The following is a 20,570-nucleotide window of genomic DNA, read 5'->3' on the forward strand; positions in this document are numbered from 1 at the left end:
GCCTTAATTTGATAATGGATAGTTTCAAAAACTCTAGGGCTAATTAATGATGAAATATTAAATACTTTCCATGAACTCAAGAACAAGGTGTCCACTATTACCACTTCTATTTACACTTGCACTGAGATTCTCAGTAGTGCAATAAGACAAGAAAAAGAAATAAAGGATATGAAGGTTGAAAATAAAGTGAAACTGTCATTATTTGTTGATGGCATGATTGTGTGTGTAGAAAATACAAAACAACAAACAATTAAAATTAATACATGAGTGTAGGACGGAGCAAGCAACAAACAATTAGGACATTTTTAAAAATATCATTTAAAACTATCAAAAAAACTCATCTAGGTACCTGGGAATAAATCTAATAAAAGTTGTTGAAGACTTGTACACTGAAAACTACAAATTTTCCAATATTCTTCCTAAGTTTCTGAGAGAAATTTCAAAAGGTCTAAGTAATTGGAGGTATATACCATGCTCATTCATCAGAAGACAATATTTTTACAGCAAAGTAAAAACAACATACAGCTGTATGTAACAACATGGGTAGATCTCACGGAATGTTGGTCAAAAGAAAGACAAGAGAGTACATACTGAATTATTTCATTTATATGAAAGTCAAGAACAGTTGAAACAATTGTTCAAACAATTGAACAATTGGGAGGTATTGACTGGGTGGTGGCATAAAGGAGCCCTCTGGAGTGTTGATAAAGTTCTTTATATTGATCTAGTTAGTGGTTTCATGAGTGTATACATATGTAAAAATTCACATGTATATATGTATTTTGTGCACTTCCCTGTAGTTTGCTATATCTCAAGTTTTTACAATTTAAAAAAGAAATTTTGAAAAAAGCAATGGGAAACTACTGAGAGGTTAATAGAGGTGAATGACATTATCCAATTTATGTTTTAAAAACAGGTTTTGTGGGCTTCCCTGGTGGCGCAGTGGTTAAGAATCCGCCTGCCGATAAAGGGGACACAGGTTTGAGCCCTGGTCCGCGAAGATCCCGCATGCCGCGGAGCAGCTAAGCCTGTGAGCCACAACTACTGAGCCTGCGCTCTAGAGCCCATGCTCCGCAACAAGAGAAGCCACCGCAATGGGAAGCCCACGCACCGCAACGAAGAGTAGCCCCTGCTCGCCACAACTAGAGAAAGCCCGCGTGCAGCAACAAAGACCCAACGCAGCCAAAAATAAATAAGGTAAAATTAATTATTATTATTATTTTTTAAAAAACAGGTTTTGTGTGACAGACTAGAAAAGGGCAGGAGCAGAAGCCAGAAGACCAGTTAAGAGGCCAGTGCATGGGCCCAGGCAAGGAGTGCCGTTTGCTTAGACAGGAACCATGACGGTGGAAATGGAGAGGAGGAGGGACGCTTTGGAGACGGGTGTGGAAGCAGGATCTGCAGGATGTAGACAACCAGAGGAAAATGTCACGAATGTCTTTTGGGGTTTCCACCAGAGGAAATGGAAGATGAACAGTTGAGGAATGCCAGGAAAGAAAATGAGGTCTAAAACTTGGGGTGGGAATGGAGATTCTGAAAAAGAGCAAAATCTTTGGATTTTGCCCTGGAGAGGGCTAAGGAATTCCTTAAGTGGGAGGCGAGGCTTGGCGGAAACAGCTGAGGCTGGGTCTGAGAAAGGGGCCTAGGGAGGGTTTCGGTGGGTAGGAGTACTTGGGATTAAGGTGCGCAGAGGAGAGGCGGGAGCTTGGCCTCGGGAGGGGTGAGGTAATTCTAAGCCGTGAGAAGCCGCTAAGAAATGCAGTTGGAGAAAGGGGCCGACCCATAGGAACTAATAGTCAGCACCCGGGATAAAACCCGCAGGACTGGGAGGCTAGCCAGGCCCCGCCTAGGAGGTTTGAAAATGCCGGACTAGGAGTGCCCGAGATTGGGGGTCGGCCCAGCCTCACCCCTGGGGCGGAACCAATTGTGACGGCGGCGAGGTTTGCTGCCGGCGCTACAAAGGTGCCGCACGGGGACGACGGCGTGCGCCGGCGTGACGCGGCCGCGCGGGGTGGGCAGGGCCGAGGCCTAGGCGGCGACGAGAGCGAGAGGCGGCAGCGGCGTGACGGCGGCCCTTCCACCCGACCGCCATGAGCACCAAACAGGTCACTTGCAGGTCAGTGCGCGGCCCCGCAGGTCCTTCCCCGGGTGCGCCCCAGTCCTGCGCCAGGGAAACAAGCCGGAGCGGGTTCGTGGAAAGTGGCTCCCGGTTCGGGGTCCGGCTTCCCTAGGCGGGGCGGGCGCGGCGGCCGGAGCCTGGGACCCGGCGGTGCGTGGCCGAGCCTCGTGGCGACACCCGGACGAAGCCAGCGCGGGCGGCTGTGCCGCGAGTTCCAGGGGTGGCCCGTGCGGCTGGAAGGAAGGAATGCTGGTGGGGCCTTGGGGGGCGGGCCCCTGGCCCTGAGGGTTTAGCTGGAGGAGGTGAATTGGAGTTGAGTAAAGGGGCACCAGGAGATGGTTTACAGGTGGAGATACCACGCAGGTGTAGTCTGTTAATCGTCGGTGAGGGCCTCAAAGAAGCTGGGGCCCCGAAAGCGGCCTTGGTTTCCTGAGAGTTTGGAGAATTCCGATGCAGCGTAAACTTGCAGAGTTAGCGAGTTAAGAATTGCTGTGTGGAAAATAGCATTTACTGGAAGTTTGTTCATTGCCCCGCATGTTCCCAAGTCATTTATACTCGTCACCAGTCTTCACTACAAGGCAGACATTATTCCTATTTTGCAGTGCACGAAACTCAGGCTAACGGAGGTTGAGACTCTCATCTTACTGAGAGACCCATTTCCGTGGAGAAGTGCAACATTAATGGGTGGCTGGTTGTAGAAAATTCAAAGCTGGATGGCTGCACTGCTCCTGTTAAATACAAATAACTTGCTGAGTAACACCCTCATTCCTTGCTAAGCGTGTGGCTTGAAGGTACTGGGATCCTAGTCTTAATTGGACCTGGAAAGTACGATTTTTCTTTTAATAATTGGTTTCAGTTAAGTCTGTGTGGGAAACATTGATTAGGGGGGAAAAAAACCAGCCCACAGTTGTATGGTTTGATTGTGTAATGAGCAGTTTATTTAATTATCATCTGTGTTGTTACTTCTCTTCGTTAGTGTGAATAGTTGAGACAGTGTAATGTAAAAAGTTTCCTGTTAGTATTAGTCTATATTAACTGTTCAGCCAGTTTACGCAAGGCCTAGGTGACGTATATTTAGCAGTTGTCAGAAACTTGCACTTAAGTGTCTATAGAAGAGAGTTTTACTAGGTTATTTGTGATAAAAGGTCTTTTGTGAAGACCTTTGTGTATGTTTATTTTTATTTGTATAAAGTTCCCCCTGTTGGAGCAATATTCTTAGTCATTGTGGACTGTATAGCAAATTCTGGTTGCTGCTCCTAAGATGCGGCCACATAACTGTGCACGTTTGTATGATGCATTGTAATTGAATCTCAGCTCTGTGTGGTGATTTAATTTTGCAGATAAGGAAACCTTATGCTCAGGCTTGAACCTTGCCACTAATTCACATCTAACTGCAGGAACAAACATGTAAATTAGGATCATCTTGGGTTTTTTCCTTCTACGCTAGGAGATGGCCTGACCTAAAAGCTTTAATTCTGTTTTTCCCCAGTAGGGGTGTCCTGCAGGAAGCTGGTGCAGAGAAACTAGAGTGGGTTGGAACACCGGGAGGGGACCGGTTCTGTTAAGTACTAACTGTTGTTCGTCGCAGGGGCTTGCAGTGTGCTGGGTGCTCTTTGAGGTTCTTTACAGCCGTGTCGCGAGTAATCCAGCAACATGCACCATTCCACAGATCGTAAAAGCAAGCCTTGGCATTGAAGTGGCTTGCCAAGGTTATTCAGCTTCCAGGTGGCAGATATGTGGCATCAGAATTTATGCCCTTGTAGACCCTGTGGCTCCCAGATAAGTTTCAGAAATGCTAAATGAAAGTTTCTTTACTACAGGAATTTTCAAAGCTTTTAATATGCTCATATGAAAGGAAAACTCAACCAAAACCATAAGGAAAGTAAAGGTCACTTGCAAAGGGATGTGAAGGAGTTGGACCTCACAAGGGCTGCCTCGCCAAATAAAAAACAGAACACATATTTAAACAGGAAAAACGGCCATATTACCAAGAGTACCAGGTTTACGTTAGTGTGCTCGTGATGGGAAAGCTTTTCTCACTTGATTATCTTATTCACTGAAGTCGTATCTCCACACATTGGTAACTTACATGAAATAATCCAGGTATGATTTATTTGGGGGACCAGATCTAAACTGGGTGGTCTGCTGTTTTTGGTTTATGTCAGGGTGCAAACTGTTTTTTGGTTTGTTTTCCTTGCTGTGGGACGTGATATACTTGCTTATTCTGAATGTCAGCTGGACAGAGAGTTTGTTTTGCTTCCATTCTAATACGAATTATTTCTCTCAGAGAGATGGATGTGAAATGCTAGGATTCCCAGACTTAATGACAAAGACACTCCATATTTATTGCCTGGAATGCAAGAATGGCCGCTCACACAGTTGTGCTATCAGTCAGCTCCCCTGATTTCTTGACATTCCACCCTATCCAGAATCTCAATCTGGGGATCCTTTTTTGCTGATGGTTTTTCCAAACCATCTCCCTATGTCTTCCAGTCTGTTTTCAAAGCCCTGGTGCAGGCCTTTATTATTGCTTGGTAACCAGTTTGTTTGTCCTCCTCCTCAACGTGATAGAGGTCCCTTTGTTTTATAATCAGTAGTACAAGACCTAGAATTACAGTTTCCTGAGAGTCGGGCCTAGAGCTTTTGACTCATTGAAAGTCACAAAATATGGGGCATCTTGTGGCCAGTGAGTGGTAGGAAGAGCTTGAGCTCCAGACTAGGGCAGTTCTGGATTCTGATTCTGGTATCACAGTCTCTTTATCTGTAAAATTGGGATAGTAATGCCTAACCAGCAGCGTTGGTTAAGAGATTAGATAACAACGACTAACCGTCCTAAGAGCATTTATGGTGTGTTAGGCTAAACACTGACATGCAGTCTGTGAAGTACAATTATATCATATTACAGATGGGGAAACAGGTTTGGAGATTTAAATAATTTGCTCAAGGTCACAGGAAGCTCTCTGACCTCAGAGTCTTCCTTTAACCACTACACTGTACTTTATTTCATCCCCACCTCTTATCAGTTATTTCAAGCCTCCCACCATGCCTCGCATTAGCTGTGTTCCCCCTTGATGGATCTTTCGTCACAAGCAGTACAGCCATAAAATTTAAGTCTGTGAAATTATGTGCGAAAACATAAAGGAAGGTGACACTGAGAATGCAAATTACCCATATACCTGGAAACGATTTGCAAAAGTGTTTTGCTAGAGGCAGGCACCATTGAAAGACCTGCAAGAAACCAGATTGATTCTGTTTGGTTCAGCCCTCAGGCACAGTGAGAGCTGCTGGCCGTTCTGTGGCCAGTAGTGAACCTCATATCCTTTGCAGCATATAATAGCCACACCATCTGAAACGGTCTTCGGGGTCACCCAGGATAACAGATGACTTTGGAGTGTCCCCTAGAAAGAATCTCCCTGCTCTGAGTCTCCAGCCATGCACTTCCCCCCTCATACTAGCAACAGCCCACACTCCTCCCCAGCTCGAGTCTCAGTCTTCCCTCTAGGAAGATATAAGGGATGGTTTGGCCATAGGGAAGGGTGAGCAGTTGGAAATTTATTACAGGGTGTAACATGAAAGAGGCCTGGATTAAGCTTAGTATAACCTAGATGCTGAGGAATCTCTGTAAGCGGATGGCAAAGATGCCCCGAAGGACAGGCAGGATGCGCTCTAGGGAGTTTTGTGTTTGTCACTGGGGAGTGGAAGTGGTGACATATGCTACAGAAATAGGGCTGGCTGGCTCCACCTCTTATAACACTTGTTTCACACTCACCTTTCTTGAAGGCAGTGATGGTGGCCTAGAAGTTATTTTTGAACCTTTTAAAATTTCAGCTCAGTCACTTACAGAAGTGAAATGGCTTGCATGAAGTCACCAGCTTATAAGTGACAAAACTAGGAAGCTTTAGGTGGTGGTTAAATATTTTGGATTTTTGATGGGAAAGATAATTAGTGCAGTTTGGAAGGCAAGTTTTCTGAATGGGACTTACGGGAGATGGTAGAATTATAAAAGGTATCTGCAGGACCACCACTGAACGTCTTTCCTCTTGCACGCCTGGTTAACAGGTAGTATCTGGTAGAGGAGCTCTGGTAGTCTCTTACCCTGATTCTTTCAGGAAATCTTGTCTAGTTCTCCAAAAGAAATTATTAATGAAGTATTTGTTAGATCTCTCTTTTGTGAAACTGTTTATGTAACCAGTTTGAACCTGTTCTCTTCCACTCTTTATGAGTTTACTAATCCTGATAATTGGATTTGGCTCTTGGCACTGATTTTCTTTATTTTATTATTTTTTTTTTTGTTTTTCTACTTTCATACCTTCAAAGATTACCATAGTTGAGGATGATTGGAATAATGTCACAGTGTTGAGTAGCATTTCTCAAGAAGAATTACCAAACTGCTTAGAAGCGTAATAAACTTCCGTGTCCAGGATCCCAAGACCCCCCCTACAGCTAGTGATCGGCTAGAGTGACCCATGGGACTTGGCGCATAGTCGTGCTCAAGGCTAAGATTTACCGCAGTGAGTAGTGAGGAGTCACAGGTGGATCGCAAGGGAGGAGGACTCAGGCGGCATCTGGAGGAGCCCATGTGCAGGCTTCCTGCCCTCACTTCCTCCCATAAAGGGTCACAGCACACTCTTCCTCCCGCAGCAGAAATGCAGCAGCAGCATGTGCCCAGCGAAGCCCGCTAGAGATCCAGTGCCCTGGACGGTCACCCTCTGCCTAGCATGTACCCAGACCAGGCTCCCAGAAGGAAAGCAGATGTTCAGCGTAAACCACATTGTACACAGTATAGGCACAGTGAGCCACTTTCATCACTTAGAGACAGTTTATATCAGTGTAGGGAACTGTTTACCAGCCAAGTCTCAGGTGCTATAAGCAGGGCCTTGCCTCGTAAGCAGACTCAGACCTGCTCTATTAACTCTTCTGCATACTTTTAAAATCAGTATTGTGACAAGATTCTTTTCATATAGACTTTTTTTTTTTTTTTTAAGTTTCTAACAAGAATACCCTTCGTTTGCCAGATTCTGAGCCTTCTTTCTTTTTAAGTAAATCTACAGCAGCCTTATAGCAAGTTACTACACAATCTCTGATTTAGTGGAAGACTCCCAGGGGGTGTTGCCTGGGAAAAGCATAACTGACCACCTAGAAAAGACCCTGTAGGACACCACCTTAGTATAGTCACTTACATCACAGGTCCAGTCATCTTTGAAGGCTCAGAAATTTGATTCTGTTGGTGTATTTAGAGATGGCTCATGCTACCCAAACTCAGTAGACACTGACATATGAAGTAGAATACCCTTCTAACATTTCCTGGGTGAAAAGAAATTGTCAGCTGGGCCTGGTCAGCACTTCTGCTTTTGGGGAGATAGGTGGAGAAAGTTAGAAGTGTGCTTAGGGAGCAAGGAGGGAGGGAAGGGCTTAAAAACTTGTGGCCTCCAGCTCAGCAGCCTAGCAGCCTCCCAGGCCCATTGTAGGGCCGAGGTGCAGCACAAATTGCCACCCATGTTCTCTGGTACCCTTTCTCTGGGAAGGACAGTCCAGGCCTTCTGACCTTCCTTAGAGTCCACTCTGTTTCCTAATGTTTGAACGTTGTCAACCGTTCTCCAGTTCCAGGCAGAACCACATAATTGGTTAGGTTTAGGCTTTCTGTGTTCTGTCGCATTTAGTGATGTTCCAGCTGCGTCTTCCTCAAGTTATTCCCAGGCTTTTTTTTTTTTTTTTTTTTCCCCTTGATGTATACTCGATGTACAATATTATATAAGTTACAGGTATATAATATAGTGATTCATAGTTTTTAAAGATTATACTCCATTTATATTTATTATAGAATATTGGCTATGTTCCCCATGTCATACAATATATCCTTGTAGCTCATTTTATACCTAATAGTTTGTTCTACTTAACCCCCTACCCCTATATTGCCCCTCCCCCCTTCCCTCTTCCTACCAGTAACCACTAGTTTTTTCTCTGTATCTGTAAGTCTGCTTCTTTTTTGTTACATTCACTAGTTTGTTATATTTTTTAGATTCCACATATAAGTGATAACATACAGTATTTGTCTGACTTACTTCACTTAGCATAATGCCCTCCAGGTTCATCTATGTTGCTCCAGATGGCAAGATTTCATTCTTTTTTATGGCTGAGTGGTAGTCCGTTGTATATACGTATACCACATCTTCTTTATCCATTCCTCTGTTGATGGACATTTAGGTTGCTTCCACATCTTGGAAATTGTAAATAATATTGCTGTGAACATTGGGGTGCATGCATCTTTTCAAATTAGTGTTTTGCATGTATCTTTTCAAATTAGTGTTTTGCAGGGTTTTTTTATGCACCCAGGAGTGGAATTGCTGGGTCATGTGGTGGTTCTTCTTAGTTGGTTGGGAAACATATGTACTGTTTTCCACAGTGGTTGCACCAATCTACATTCCCACCAACAGTGTAGGAGGGTTCCCTTTTCTCCACATCCTCACCAACATTTGTTATTTGTGTTCTTTTTTATGATAGCTATTCTGACTGGTGTGAAGTGATCTCTCATTGTGCTTTTGATTTGCATTTCCCTGATGATTAGTGATGTTGAGCATCTTTTCATGTGCCTGTTGGCCATCTGCATGTCCTCTTTGGAAAAATGTCTATTCACGTTTTCTGCCCATCTTTTTTAATCAGGCTGTTTGTTTTTTTTTTGATGTTGAGTTGTATGAGCTGTTTATATATTTTGAATATTAACCCCTTATCAAATCATTTGCAAATATTTTCTCCCCTTCAGTAGGTTGTCTTTTCATTTTGTCGATGGTTTCCTTTGCTGTGCAAAAGCTTTTATGTTTAGTTTGTTTATTTTTGCTTTTATTTCCTTTGCTTTAGGAGACAGATCCAAAAAAATACTGCTACGATTGATGTCAAAGAGCGTTCGGCCTATGTTTTCCTCTAGGAGTTTTATGGTTTCCAGTCTTACATTTAGGTCTTTAATCCATTTCGAGTTTATTTTTGTGTATGGTGTTAACAGATGTTCCCAACCATGTGTTCAAGAGCACCAGCTCTCTTGGGTCAGGGGCCCCAAGTTGGGAAGCACTATACCGTGGAGCTGCCAGGAAAGCACACTGTGGGCTGGAGGGGTGGGAAGGTTTCTTGGTCCAGCCAGGACTCGTGCTGGTCTTGAAGGAAGGTGGGTTATCACAGTTAAGTACAGTGAAAGATGGGGTACAGTGTTGTAGAAAGGGGCCACGGTATGGACAGAGGCAGAGTGACAGGAAAATCAGTTTTGATGGGAAAAGGTCAGGGCTTGGGAAGACCGGAGCTGAGGTCCCCTACTCAGCAATTAGATCTTCTCTAAGTCATCACACCTCTCTGAGCCTCAGCTTTCCTGTCTGCACCATGGGTATAGAGCTAATATTCCTCAGAGTAGTATCAGGATTAAGTGAGATAAAGAAGTGAAAGTGCTAGACAGAGTACTGATGGTACTGCTCGTTGGAGCTGTTGTATTTTTGCTCATTTCATATATTTCTGATAACATACTTGTTCAGAGGGAGGGAGGGCCCTCCTTGCCCCAGAGTCTTCATTCAAGAGGTATGTGTTATCCCTCTTTAAAAAGATAAACTGTCACAGCCATACATACGGGAGAGGGGAGAAATGGGTGAAACCAGAGTGCTTGGGAGGTGATAAGGCGAAAGCTGGTGTGGGAACATCTTGGGAGTTACCCTACCACTGTCTGCTTTTGTGTATGTTTGAGGCTTTCCATAGTATATTTTTTAAGTTAAAACATGGGTTCACAGAACAAGCCCCTTTACAGAGCAACCTCCTGACGGGCTCCTCTCACCTACACTTCCAGCCTCTCCTGTCTGTCTTCGCCCTGCAGCTCCAGTGGCCTTTCTGCAAGAGGCCTAGGAAGGGGGTTTAATGTGTCTCAGGGCTTGACTTGGGCCCCTTGTCCCCTATTGGGAGGCGCACTCATCAGTATTCCAGCTGCCCCAGTCAGGCCTGATCCGCCATCTGTCTCAGCAGGCCTGCCGCGCCCTCATGGGGCCTCCCTTCCCTGCCTTTCTGTGTGCTTCTGGCGCCTGCTCCTCCCGCCCATCGGCACCCGGGCATTCTGTAGACTGCTTGGCTGGGCGGCCCCTGGGCCCGCGCCCCCTTCTCTCTGCCTCGGTCCATGGACTGACTCCTCAGCCCTATGCGTGCGTTGTGATAAGGCACAGGTCCCTCTTGTAACTGTCAGCTTAATCGGCAGCATTTTTTACTAAACTTTAATAAGAGCTGAACTTTGGGGGTACCCACTGTGAGATAGGTATTGTACTGAGCATTTATGTGTTTTTTTTAAACCATACTCTCTCCAGTATTCGATACTTACTGTAATTTTTTTTTAATAAATTTATTTATTTTTGGCTGTGTTGGGTCTTTGTTGCTATGCACGGGCATTCTCTAGTTGTGGCGAGCGGGGGCTACTCTTCGTTGTGCACCGGCTTCTCGTTGCGGTGGCTTCTCGTTGCGGAGCACGGGCTCTAGGCACGCAGGCTTCAGTAGGTGGCGTGCGGGTTCAGTAGTTGTGGCTCATGGGCTCTAGAGCGCAGGCTCAGTAGTTGTGGCGCACGGGCTTAGTTGCTCCGCAGCAGATGTGGGATCTTCCCGGACCAGGGCTCAAACCCGTGTCCCCTTCATTGGCAGGCGGATTCTTAACCACTGCGCCACCAGGGAAGCCCTTCATAATTTTTTAAAACTAATAAAGCAACCATTTACTATTACAAAAGCAGTATATGTTCATGGTAGAAATATTAGAAAGTACAGATCAACAAAAATAAGAAAATACCGCGGGGGAAGGGTAAGCTGGGGCAAAGTGAGAGAGTGGCATGGACATATATACACTACCAAATGTAAAATAGATAGCTAGTGGGAAGCAGCCGCATAGCACAGGGAGATCAGCTGGGTGCTTTGTGACCACCTAGAGGGGTGGGATAGTGAGGGTGGGAGGGAGACGCAAGAGGGAGGAGATATGGGGATGTACGTATATGTATAACTGATTCACTTTGTTAAAAAGCAGAAACTAACACACCATTGTAAAGCATTTATACTCCAATAAAGATGTTAAAAAAAAAAATACCATATGCCTTACCCTCAAGGATTGCCACTCTTAAAAAGGCTATTGTCTGTCTTTCCACATTGTTAAAATGCAGATGTGTGCGTGTGTGTAGTTAGTGTTTACCAAAATGAGAGCATACTGTACGTGCTGTTTTAAAATTTTTTAATTGTAAAATGTACATAACATAAATTTATTCTCTTAACCATTTTTTTTTAATTGTATTTATTTATTTATTTATTTATTTGTGGCTGTGTTGGGTCTTCGTTTCTGTGCGAGGGCTTTCTCTAATTGCGGCAAGCGGGGGCCACTCTTCATCGCGGTGCGCGGGCCTCTCACTATCGCAGCCTCTCTTGTTGCGGAGCACAGGCTCCAGACGCGCAGGCTCAGTAGTTGTGGCTCACGGGCCCAGTCGCTCCGCGGCATGTGGGATCTTCCCGGACCAGGGCTCGAACCCGTGTCCCCTGCATTGGCAGGCAGATTCTCAACCACTGCTCCACCAGGGAAGCCCCTTAACCATTTAACTTAACCATTTTTAAGTGTTCAGTTAAGGAGTAGTAAGTACGTTCACACTGTTGTGCAGCCATCACCACCATCCACCTCCAGAACTCTTTTCATCTTCCCAACCTAAAACTGTGTCCCCTTTATACACTAACTCCTCATTTTGCCTCCCCCAAACCCTGACCACACCCATTCTCCTCCCTCTTTCTGTGAATTTGACTATTCTAAGCTCCTCTCATTAGTGGAATCACACAGTGCTGTCTTTCTGTGTCTGGCTTCCGTCAGTTGGCATAACATCCTCAAGGTTCATCCCTGTTGTAGCACAAGTCAGACTTTCCTTCCTTTTTAAGACTGAGTAATATTCCATTGTATGTGTAGACCACATTTTGTTTATCCATTCATCCTCTGATGGACGCTTGGATTGTTTTCACCTTTTGGCTACTGTGAATAATGCACTATGAACAGGGGTGTACAAATACTTGAGTTTTTGCTTTCAGTTCTTCTGTGTATATACTCGAGTGGAATTGCTGAATCATGTGGTAATTCTATTTTTAATTTTTTGAGGAACCGCTGTACTGTTTTACATAGTGGCTACACCATTTTACTGTATATTCTGTTATATAATATGCTTTTCTCAGTTAATCATCTTCAACTTTCCATGTCAGTAAATTATCTGATACCTAGTCTGTACTCAGATTTCCCCATTTGTCCCACAAATGTTTCTTACAGCTGGTTTGTCCAAACCAGAATATAATCCAGGGCCAAATATTGCATTGGTTATTACATACCTTATATTCTGTCTACTAATCTAGTGCAGTTTCCTCCTTTTTAAATTTTCTTCTTTTAACAGCTTTATTGAAGTATAATTTACATACCATATGTAGGGACTGTGTCTATATGTAGCCTATATAGGCTGTATAATAGTCTTTATAAGGACCATTCTGTTCCTATAGATTTGCCCCTTTTTTAACACTACTTATAAATTGATTCATGCAACATGCGTCCTTTTGTGTCTAACTTATTTCACTTACTATAATGTGTTTGCATCTCATCCTTGTAGCATGTATCATTATTCATTCCTTTTTATTGCCAAATAATATCCCGTTGTATGGATATATTACATTTTATCTGTCTGTTCACCAGTTGATGGAATTGTCAGAGTTTTCACCTTTTGACTATTATGAATAATGTTGCTATGAACATTCACATATTATACACATATTTGTGTGAACATATGTTTTCATTTCTCTTGGGTAAACACCTAGGACTGGAATTGTTGAGTCATATGGTAAATTTATGTTTAAGTTTTTAAGAAACCACCAAATCATTTTCCAAACCCAGGCCCCCCCCCCCGCCTTATTTTTTTTCCATGACACTTCCTTGGTAAAGAGATCTGGCCCACATACTGCCTCTTCTTTTGTATTTATCTGGTTGCTTCCTCATGAGGTCTTTTAGCTTGTTCCCAATCCCCCTGTATTTCCTATAAACTAGAAGTTAGATCTGAAGTTTTGTTGGATTCAAGTTAAATGTTTTTGGCTAGGATACATGGCAGGTTATGTTGTATACTTCATTCATATTGGGGAACATCCGCAGACATGTAATGTTTGAGGTTTTTTGGTTTTTGTTTTTCCATATAGATACTGGGTCCAGCATCATTTGTTGAATTACCTTGACAGCGTTTATCAAAAGTTCATTGATCGTGCATGTGTGATTCTATTTACAAGCTTTTTAAAGAGGCTTCCTCAGCCTCCTTGAACTCCAGTTTCTGTCTCTTCACCTCAGCAAGACAGCAGTGCTCTGCTTGGCGTTCCCCTCCCTGCACCAAGGTCCAAAATATGCCTCAAGGCAGAAAGCCAGGCTCGCCTCCCTTGTTCTCCTTCTCTTCAAGGGCCAGTCTTGTGTTGCCTTTTGTCCATGTCTGAAAGCAGTTGTTTCATATATTTTGTTCTGTTTTCTAGTTTTTCACAGTGGAAGGGCAGGTTCCATGCTCCTCCAAAGCTGGAAGCAAAAATCTGTTCTTTCTCTTTCTTCTTCTTGTACTTTAGTTTGGATAGTTTCTATTGCTTTGTCTTCAAGTTTTCTGAGATTTTCTTATATAGTGTCTAATCTGCCGTTACAATGTAATTCTCATTTCATGTATTGTAGTTTTCACTTCTAGAAGTTCCATTTGGTTCTTTTTTATATCGTCCATTTCTTCCCATGTTATTTTTGTGTTTTCCTTAAAATCTTCAGCATATAGAACATATCTGTAATAGCTGGGTTATATAAAACATATATGTAACAGCTGGGGTTTTTTGTTTTGTTTTTAACTTTTTATTTTATATTGGAGTATAGCCGATTAACAATGTTGTGATAGTTTCAGGTGCACAGCAAAGTGACTCAGTCATCCCTATACGTGTATCCATTCTCCCCCAGACTCCTCTCCCATCCAGGCTGCCACATAACATTGAGTAGAGTTCCCTGTGCCATGCAGTAGGTCCTTGTTGGTTATCCTTTTTAAATATAGTAGTGTGTACATGTCAGTCCCAAACTCCCTAACTATCCCTTCCCTCCACCCTTCCCCCCTGGTAACCATAAGTTCGTTCTCTAAGTCTGTGAGTCTGTTTTGTTTTGTAAATACGTTCATTTGTATCATTTCTTTTTAGATTCCACGTATAAGCCATATCATATGATATTTCTCTTTCCCTGTCTGACTTTACTTCACTCAGTGTGACAATCTCTAGGTCCATCCATGTTGCTGCAAATGGCATTATTTCATTCTTTTTTATGGCTGAGAATGTTAACATTGTATGTATGTACCACATCTTCTTAATCCATTCCTCTGTCGATGAACATTCAGGTTGCTTCCATGTCTTGGCTATTGTAAACAGTGCTGCAATGAACATTGGGGTGCATGTATCCTTTTGGACCATGTTTTTCTCCAGACATATGCCCAGGAGTGGGATTGCAGGGTCATATGGTAGCTCTGTTTTTAGTTTTTTAAGGAACCTCCATGCTGTTCTCCGTTAGTGGCTGCACCAATTTACATTCCTACCAACAGTGCAAGAGGGTTCCCTTCTCTCCACACCCTCTCAAGCAAGCATTTATTGTTTGTGGATTTTTTGATGATAGCCTGTCATAGCTGGTTTTAAAGTCCTTGTCTGCTGAGTCCATCATCTGTCATTCCTGTTATTGACTAATTTTTCTCCTGGCTATGGGTCACATTTTCCTGCTTTTTGGTATGTCTAGTAATTTTTGATTGGATGCTGAACATTGTGAGTGTTTTTGAGCATTTGGATTTTTTTGTCTTCCTTCAAAGAATGTTAAAGTTTGTTTTAGCTGACAATAAGTTATTTGCTATCAGCTAGATCGTTTTGAAGCTTGTTTTTTTTAAAAAACTTTATTAGGGCAGGTCTAAAATCTATTTGGGGACTTGTTTACCCTTAATGCCAAGGCATGTCCTTCTACAGTTTCCTCTGAGTATTCAGCCAGGCCTCTCTGCTCTGGCTGGACAGAACTAGAATGCCTCCCAGTTGTTCTTTCAGGGCCAGAATTGGACAACTTAGTGGAACATTCTTATATGTGTCTCCTGGTGCTCCACTATCTTACTTGAGCCTCACCACAGTTTATAGTAGAGTAGGCAGTGTAATTTTCGTTTTATAGGTAAAGGTAGGAAGGCCCAGGGAAGTTGGTTTTGTGACTTGCTTACACATGGCACAGCTAGATCTTGAGCCCAGGTCTCTGACTCCTTTACAACCATACCCTTTAAAATCCATGAGAACAGAGCAGCCTTTCAGTGTGCATTTTCTCAGTCATGAGGCTCACATTTTACATATGTGGCATATCTTAAATCAAGAGGATATATCTTAAGACAGAAATGCATGGGATCATTTTTCTTCCAGAAGAGCTGTCATTGAAATAGATGTGGTGCATCTAAAATCACTGTCTTAGAGACAAGGACATAAGTGTACCTGCAGTGCCCAGGAGAGCCTTGATACATAGTATATGCACAGTGTGTGTCTATATACTGCGTTCAAGAATTTGGTGACTTTACAAAGCAAAGTGTGCTTCTAAAAGTTTTATGCCTCTGCTTGTCTCATCAGGTATTTTATGCATGGTGTGTGTCGGGAAGGAAACCAGTGCCTGTTCTCACATGACTTGGCAAACAGCAAGCCATCTACCATCTGCAAATACTACCAGAAGGGCTGTTGCGCCTACGGAACTCGTTGCAGGCAAGAACCCGCTTCTGTCGCCAGCTGTTGCACTGAGTTCACTACCTTCAGGAATTTAAATCCTGGGTCTTGATGATGGGAAAACTTTAGTTTAAAAGTAATGTTACAAAAATAATTTTGAAACCTCAAATTTAGTACCGTTAAAATAATTTTAATTTTTCAAAGTCACTTTTCATGCCTCTTCTTATGAGTCTATAGTCATAAATTTGCCCTCACAGTATACCTAAGATTTTCTGTCTTGCCTTTTTTTACCATGTCATAAGCTCCTTCCAGTGCTGCTTTGTCTTAACTGTAACTTTATAATTCTTCATCACGTTGACGTACCATCATTTTATTAACTATCCCTGTATTAGATAGTTAAGGGGCTTCCAGTTTTTTGCTATGACTGCAATGAACATTTATGAGCATGTAGAATCTTCCTTTTTTACTGACATCTGTAGGCAAGTTTTGTAACTTCTAGACAGGAGAACATTCCAGAACCTGTTCCTGTGCTGTTGTCGTGAAGGGCTGATCTGCTTTCCTGGGCTGCAGAGCTCCCTTCAGTCCTTCCTCTGTGCTGCCTGGGATGTGGGAAGTTGGCCCACTCTGCCCTCCCCCTGCCAGTGGGCGCCCCCAAGAGACAGTCCAGGACAAGCCAGTCAGTCAGCATCTCCGGAACCGTCGGGCTCTCTTTGTGTGGTCTGGGCGGTACATCTGTCCCACTTAAGTGGAGGTGATAGACAGCAGTGTACTACTCACTCTGAATTGCCAGGCAGTTCTTACTAATTGATGAGATTTTTATCCATTAAAATACGGGAAACGACTGAGCAGAAGGAGGGATGTTCCAGGTCTGGGGAATGCGGGAGGTATGTGCGTGTGGTGTGTCCGTAATGCATCTGCTGTGTGTTTTGTTCAGATACGATCACACGAGGCCCTCTGCTGCAGCTGGTGGGGCCATGGGCACTGTTCCCCACGGGGTGCCCTCCCTGGGTTTCCACAGTCCTCACCCTCCTTCTGACCTCACTGCATCAATCGTGAAAACTAACTTACATGAGCCTGGGAAACGTGAAAAGAGGACATTGGTACTTAGAGACCGAAGTGAGTGAGCAGAATCCTTCTGTTGCCTTTTTGAACAGCACTCTTGCTTTCCTTGGCCTTCTCTTGTCAAAGGGGGTCCTAACCTCACACCCAGAACGGTCCTGAGAACAGGCTTCATCTGGCTGCAGAGCATTCAGATGACGCATTAGGCCTCGTGTCCGTGTGTGTCCTCGTCTCTGCTCGTGTCCTGACGTGTAACATCATATGCTCAGCACGTGATAGGCAGATCCCATCCTAAGCACACAATAAGTCCATCCCGTCAGCTACATCCCCTCGGAAAATGTTAGAAGCGTGATGGGTACGCAGCAGCTCCCGTGTGAGAAGCGGGTGGGTGGCCGAAGGACAGTCTGACTCTGGCCTCAGGACCCAGAGACTTGCTCCAGATTTTCATTCTCCTTCACTTTAAAAAGATTGGTAACTTCACTGGTAAAAAGGAAACCACTGTATTCTATTGACCTCATTCTGAATTCCTTTTGACTTATACTTTGTTTTCTTTAAAAATTTTTTTTTTAAGTGTAACTGGTCCATGTGTTGAGATTTCCATACTTGCCATTTTTAAAAAGGAACATTAGTGTTATTTTATATAAATATATCATGGTCTGCTTTGCTATTTCCCTATGTTGCCAATTATGTTTTTTTGTTTTTTATTATGATTCTAATATCACTCTGAACATTTTTTCCTTTTATTTTTCCCCTCTTGGCCTGTTTTTTTCCATACATCCCAAGAGTGAAATTCCCAAAGTCAGGGTTAATTTGTCAGGTTTTGACTGATTGCTTACCAGAAAGGTTGGGCCAGTTTTCATGTGTGTGTGTGTGTGTGTGTGTGCTGTGTGTTTTATTTTAAGATCTCTCTGGCATGGCTGAAGAAAAGACTTGCCCAAGTGTGGTGAGTAATCCTGGAGGCTGCAGCGACCCGCAGAACAGCCCGGAGCTGAAGCCGCATTCCTACCTAGAAGCAATCAGGAGTGGTCTCGACAACGTAGAAGCTAGCAGCTCCTACAGCAGCGAGCAGCAGCTGTGCCCCTACGCAGCTGCCGGGGAGTGCCGATTTGGGGATGCTTGTGTCTACCTGCATGGGGAAGTTTGTGAAATCTGTAGGTTACAAGTCCTGCACCCGTTCGACCCAGAGCAAAGGAAAGCTCACGAGAAGGTACAGTTGCAAGCCTTTATGTGAAGTCGTTTTAAGGAATTTGAAGTGCACTAAGTGACAAAATCGGTATTTCTGTAAGCATCTTTCTGCCAGTAATACCTGCATTCTGTACCTGGCCAGCCAGGCCGAGTTCTGGAGAATTTGAGGAGTTCAGTGTCGGAAGGGACCTTGCAGGTCATTAGGCTCCCGTGTTTGTGCAGGCTTCTGCTCAGCACAGGGCTGTGGAGGTTGTCTGAACCCTCTGCCGTCTCCCGGCGGGTGTTCAGGTGAGCACAGGTTAGAGCTTCCCTCCTCCCCAGGGACATGACATCCGGGTGCTGTGCTGTGGGTTCGGCTTGAGTGTGCGTCCACTGTGCCAGGGCCTGGGTCCTAGGTCCTTTGCATTGATTCTGGTGCCTGATGCGTGGTGCTGCGCGGGGGACATGCTCTGTTCACCTGCCTCCTGAGTGAAGGGATTCGTTCAGTAACTGGTTCTCGTAGGAAGAAGTGATGCTGCTGACCTCTGACCCTGGCCTGTCAGCCTGATGTTTTAGATTAAGGGTTATTTGGCATTTCTGGTGTTGGTGTTGGGAAAGGCGGTACCCAGAGGGGCAAGGAGACCAGGGTCCCAGTCTTTGGGACCTCCTTGACCCCACAGTGGCCCTCTAATCTTCTTGGGCCTCTGGTCTCGGCTTTAAATTGGAAGTGACCGTGGAGCAGTGCCGACAAGCAGGGGGGCAAGCCAGTGGTGGTCTTGAGAGAGCTTTGTGTCCCGAATGCAGGGCGTGGCCGGACCTGCCTGAAGCAGCCACAGTCCCCATTCCCTCCCGATCCTGGTTGTACTGTGTGGCCGGCAGTCACTCCAGGCTCTCACCACTCCCCAGCCCAGAACCAAAGGTTTCCTTCCTCCCTCCCTGTGCTTCAGATCTGCATGTCAACGTTCGAACACGAGATGGAGAAGGCCTTTGCCTTCCAGGCGAGTCAGGACAAAGTGTGCAGCATCTGCATGGAGGTCATCCTCGAGAAGGCGTCAGCCTCGGAGCGGAGGTTCGGGATCCTCTCCAGCTGCAACCACACGTATTGCCTGTCCTGCATCCGGCAGTGGAGGTGCGCCAAGCAGTTTGAGAACCCAATCATCAAGTAAGTGCAGCAGGGGTCTTACCTGTAGAATCTGGGAGAAGGTTTGATTTGGGATCTGCTTCCATCCACAGGGAAGCCTTCTCTTGTCCTCCACAGGTGAGTGGTGAGTCCTTGAGCAGGGACTTGAGCAAGTCGCAGACCCTCCCTGAGCCCAACTGCCTTTTCCTTTAAAACACGGGTGACAGTTCCTGCCAGGCATTTAGGGTGTTGGGGGGACACTCAGCAGGGATCCTCTGTGTGAGAAGGCCCATTTGACTCTGGCACAGTTACTGGTGGTCCGCCCGTAGGCCGACTGCCTTTTTTTATTTAATCTGTAACGTAGGGCTTATTTGAGGACTAAATGGAATAGTGCATGTAACACATTTCACGTTATGTCTGATAACATGGGATGTACTCAGTGAGCCAACACAGGGTTTTATCCCCCAGCTTTATTGAGAGATAACTTACACATAACATCATAGGATCCTTAAATTCCACAGTGGGGTGGGAGAAAAGCTAAGTCATAGTGAGAAGTTACTGCGTGCTGTGTACTGTCAGAAACTTCACATACATTAAGTCGTAATTCTCTCAGAGACCCTTGATCATCATTCTCATTTTATGTATAGGGAAACTCAGATATGGTGAGGTCAAGTAACTTGCCTGAAGTTACACATTCGTATGGTAAAATAACAGCTTTATTGAGATAAAAATGTACAATTCAGAGGGTTTTTTTTTTAATGTATTCAGAGTTGTGCAGCTGTTGTTACTATAGTCTAATTTTAGAACATTTTCATCATCTTAAAAAGAAACCTCTACCTACAGTCACTGCCTGTTCATCCCTCTTTCCAGCCCCTGGCAACCACTAATCTCCTCTTTCTCTATGAATTTACCTGTTCTGGACATTTCATATAAATGGAATCATACAATATGTGGCCTTTGTGTCTGGCTTCTTTCACTCAGCATGTTTTCAGAGTTCACCCATATTGTAGCATGGATCAGTACTCCTTTTATAGTGACTATAAATAATATTCTGTTGTATGGCTAGACCACATTTTGTTTATGCATTCATCAGTTGATGGACATTTGGGTTGTTTCCACCTTTTGGCTATTATGGCTAGTGTGCCTATGAACATTTGTGTATTTGTTTGAATACTATTTTCAGAACTTTTGGGTATACCCTTAGGAATGGAGTTGCTGGGCATATGGAAACTCTGTGTTTAACATTTTGAGAAACTGCTAGACTGCCATCCAAAGTGGCTGAACCATTTTACATCCCCATCAGCAACATAGGAGGATTCCAGTTTCTCCACATTCTTGCCAGCACTTAGTTGTCTTGATTTCTGATGTTAGCCA

The 20,570-nt window shown here is 44.2% G+C and overlaps 1 protein-coding gene across 1 annotated transcript in view; it reads left to right on the plus strand.

Annotated features, from left to right (window-relative positions):
• The first annotated feature begins 1,961 nt into the window (after nucleotides 1-1,961).
• Nucleotides 1,962-20,570, plus strand: part of MKRN2 (makorin ring finger protein 2) — a 28,191-nt gene continuing 9,582 nt past the window's right edge. The window contains exons 1-5 of the mRNA XM_082415777.1: nucleotides 1,962-2,116; nucleotides 15,764-15,892; nucleotides 16,788-16,969; nucleotides 17,815-18,119; nucleotides 19,024-19,238. Coding sequence (XP_082271903.1) covers nucleotides 2,091-2,116; nucleotides 15,764-15,892; nucleotides 16,788-16,969; nucleotides 17,815-18,119; nucleotides 19,024-19,238 — 857 coding nt within the window. The 5' untranslated portion in view covers nucleotides 1,962-2,090. The remainder of the gene's footprint in view (nucleotides 2,117-15,763; nucleotides 15,893-16,787; nucleotides 16,970-17,814; nucleotides 18,120-19,023; nucleotides 19,239-20,570) is intronic.

This window comes from Balaenoptera physalus (genome assembly GCF_965194825.1).
Source record: "Balaenoptera physalus genome assembly, chromosome: 11".
In the NCBI taxonomy this organism is placed as follows: Eukaryota; Metazoa; Chordata; class Mammalia; order Artiodactyla; family Balaenopteridae; genus Balaenoptera; species Balaenoptera physalus.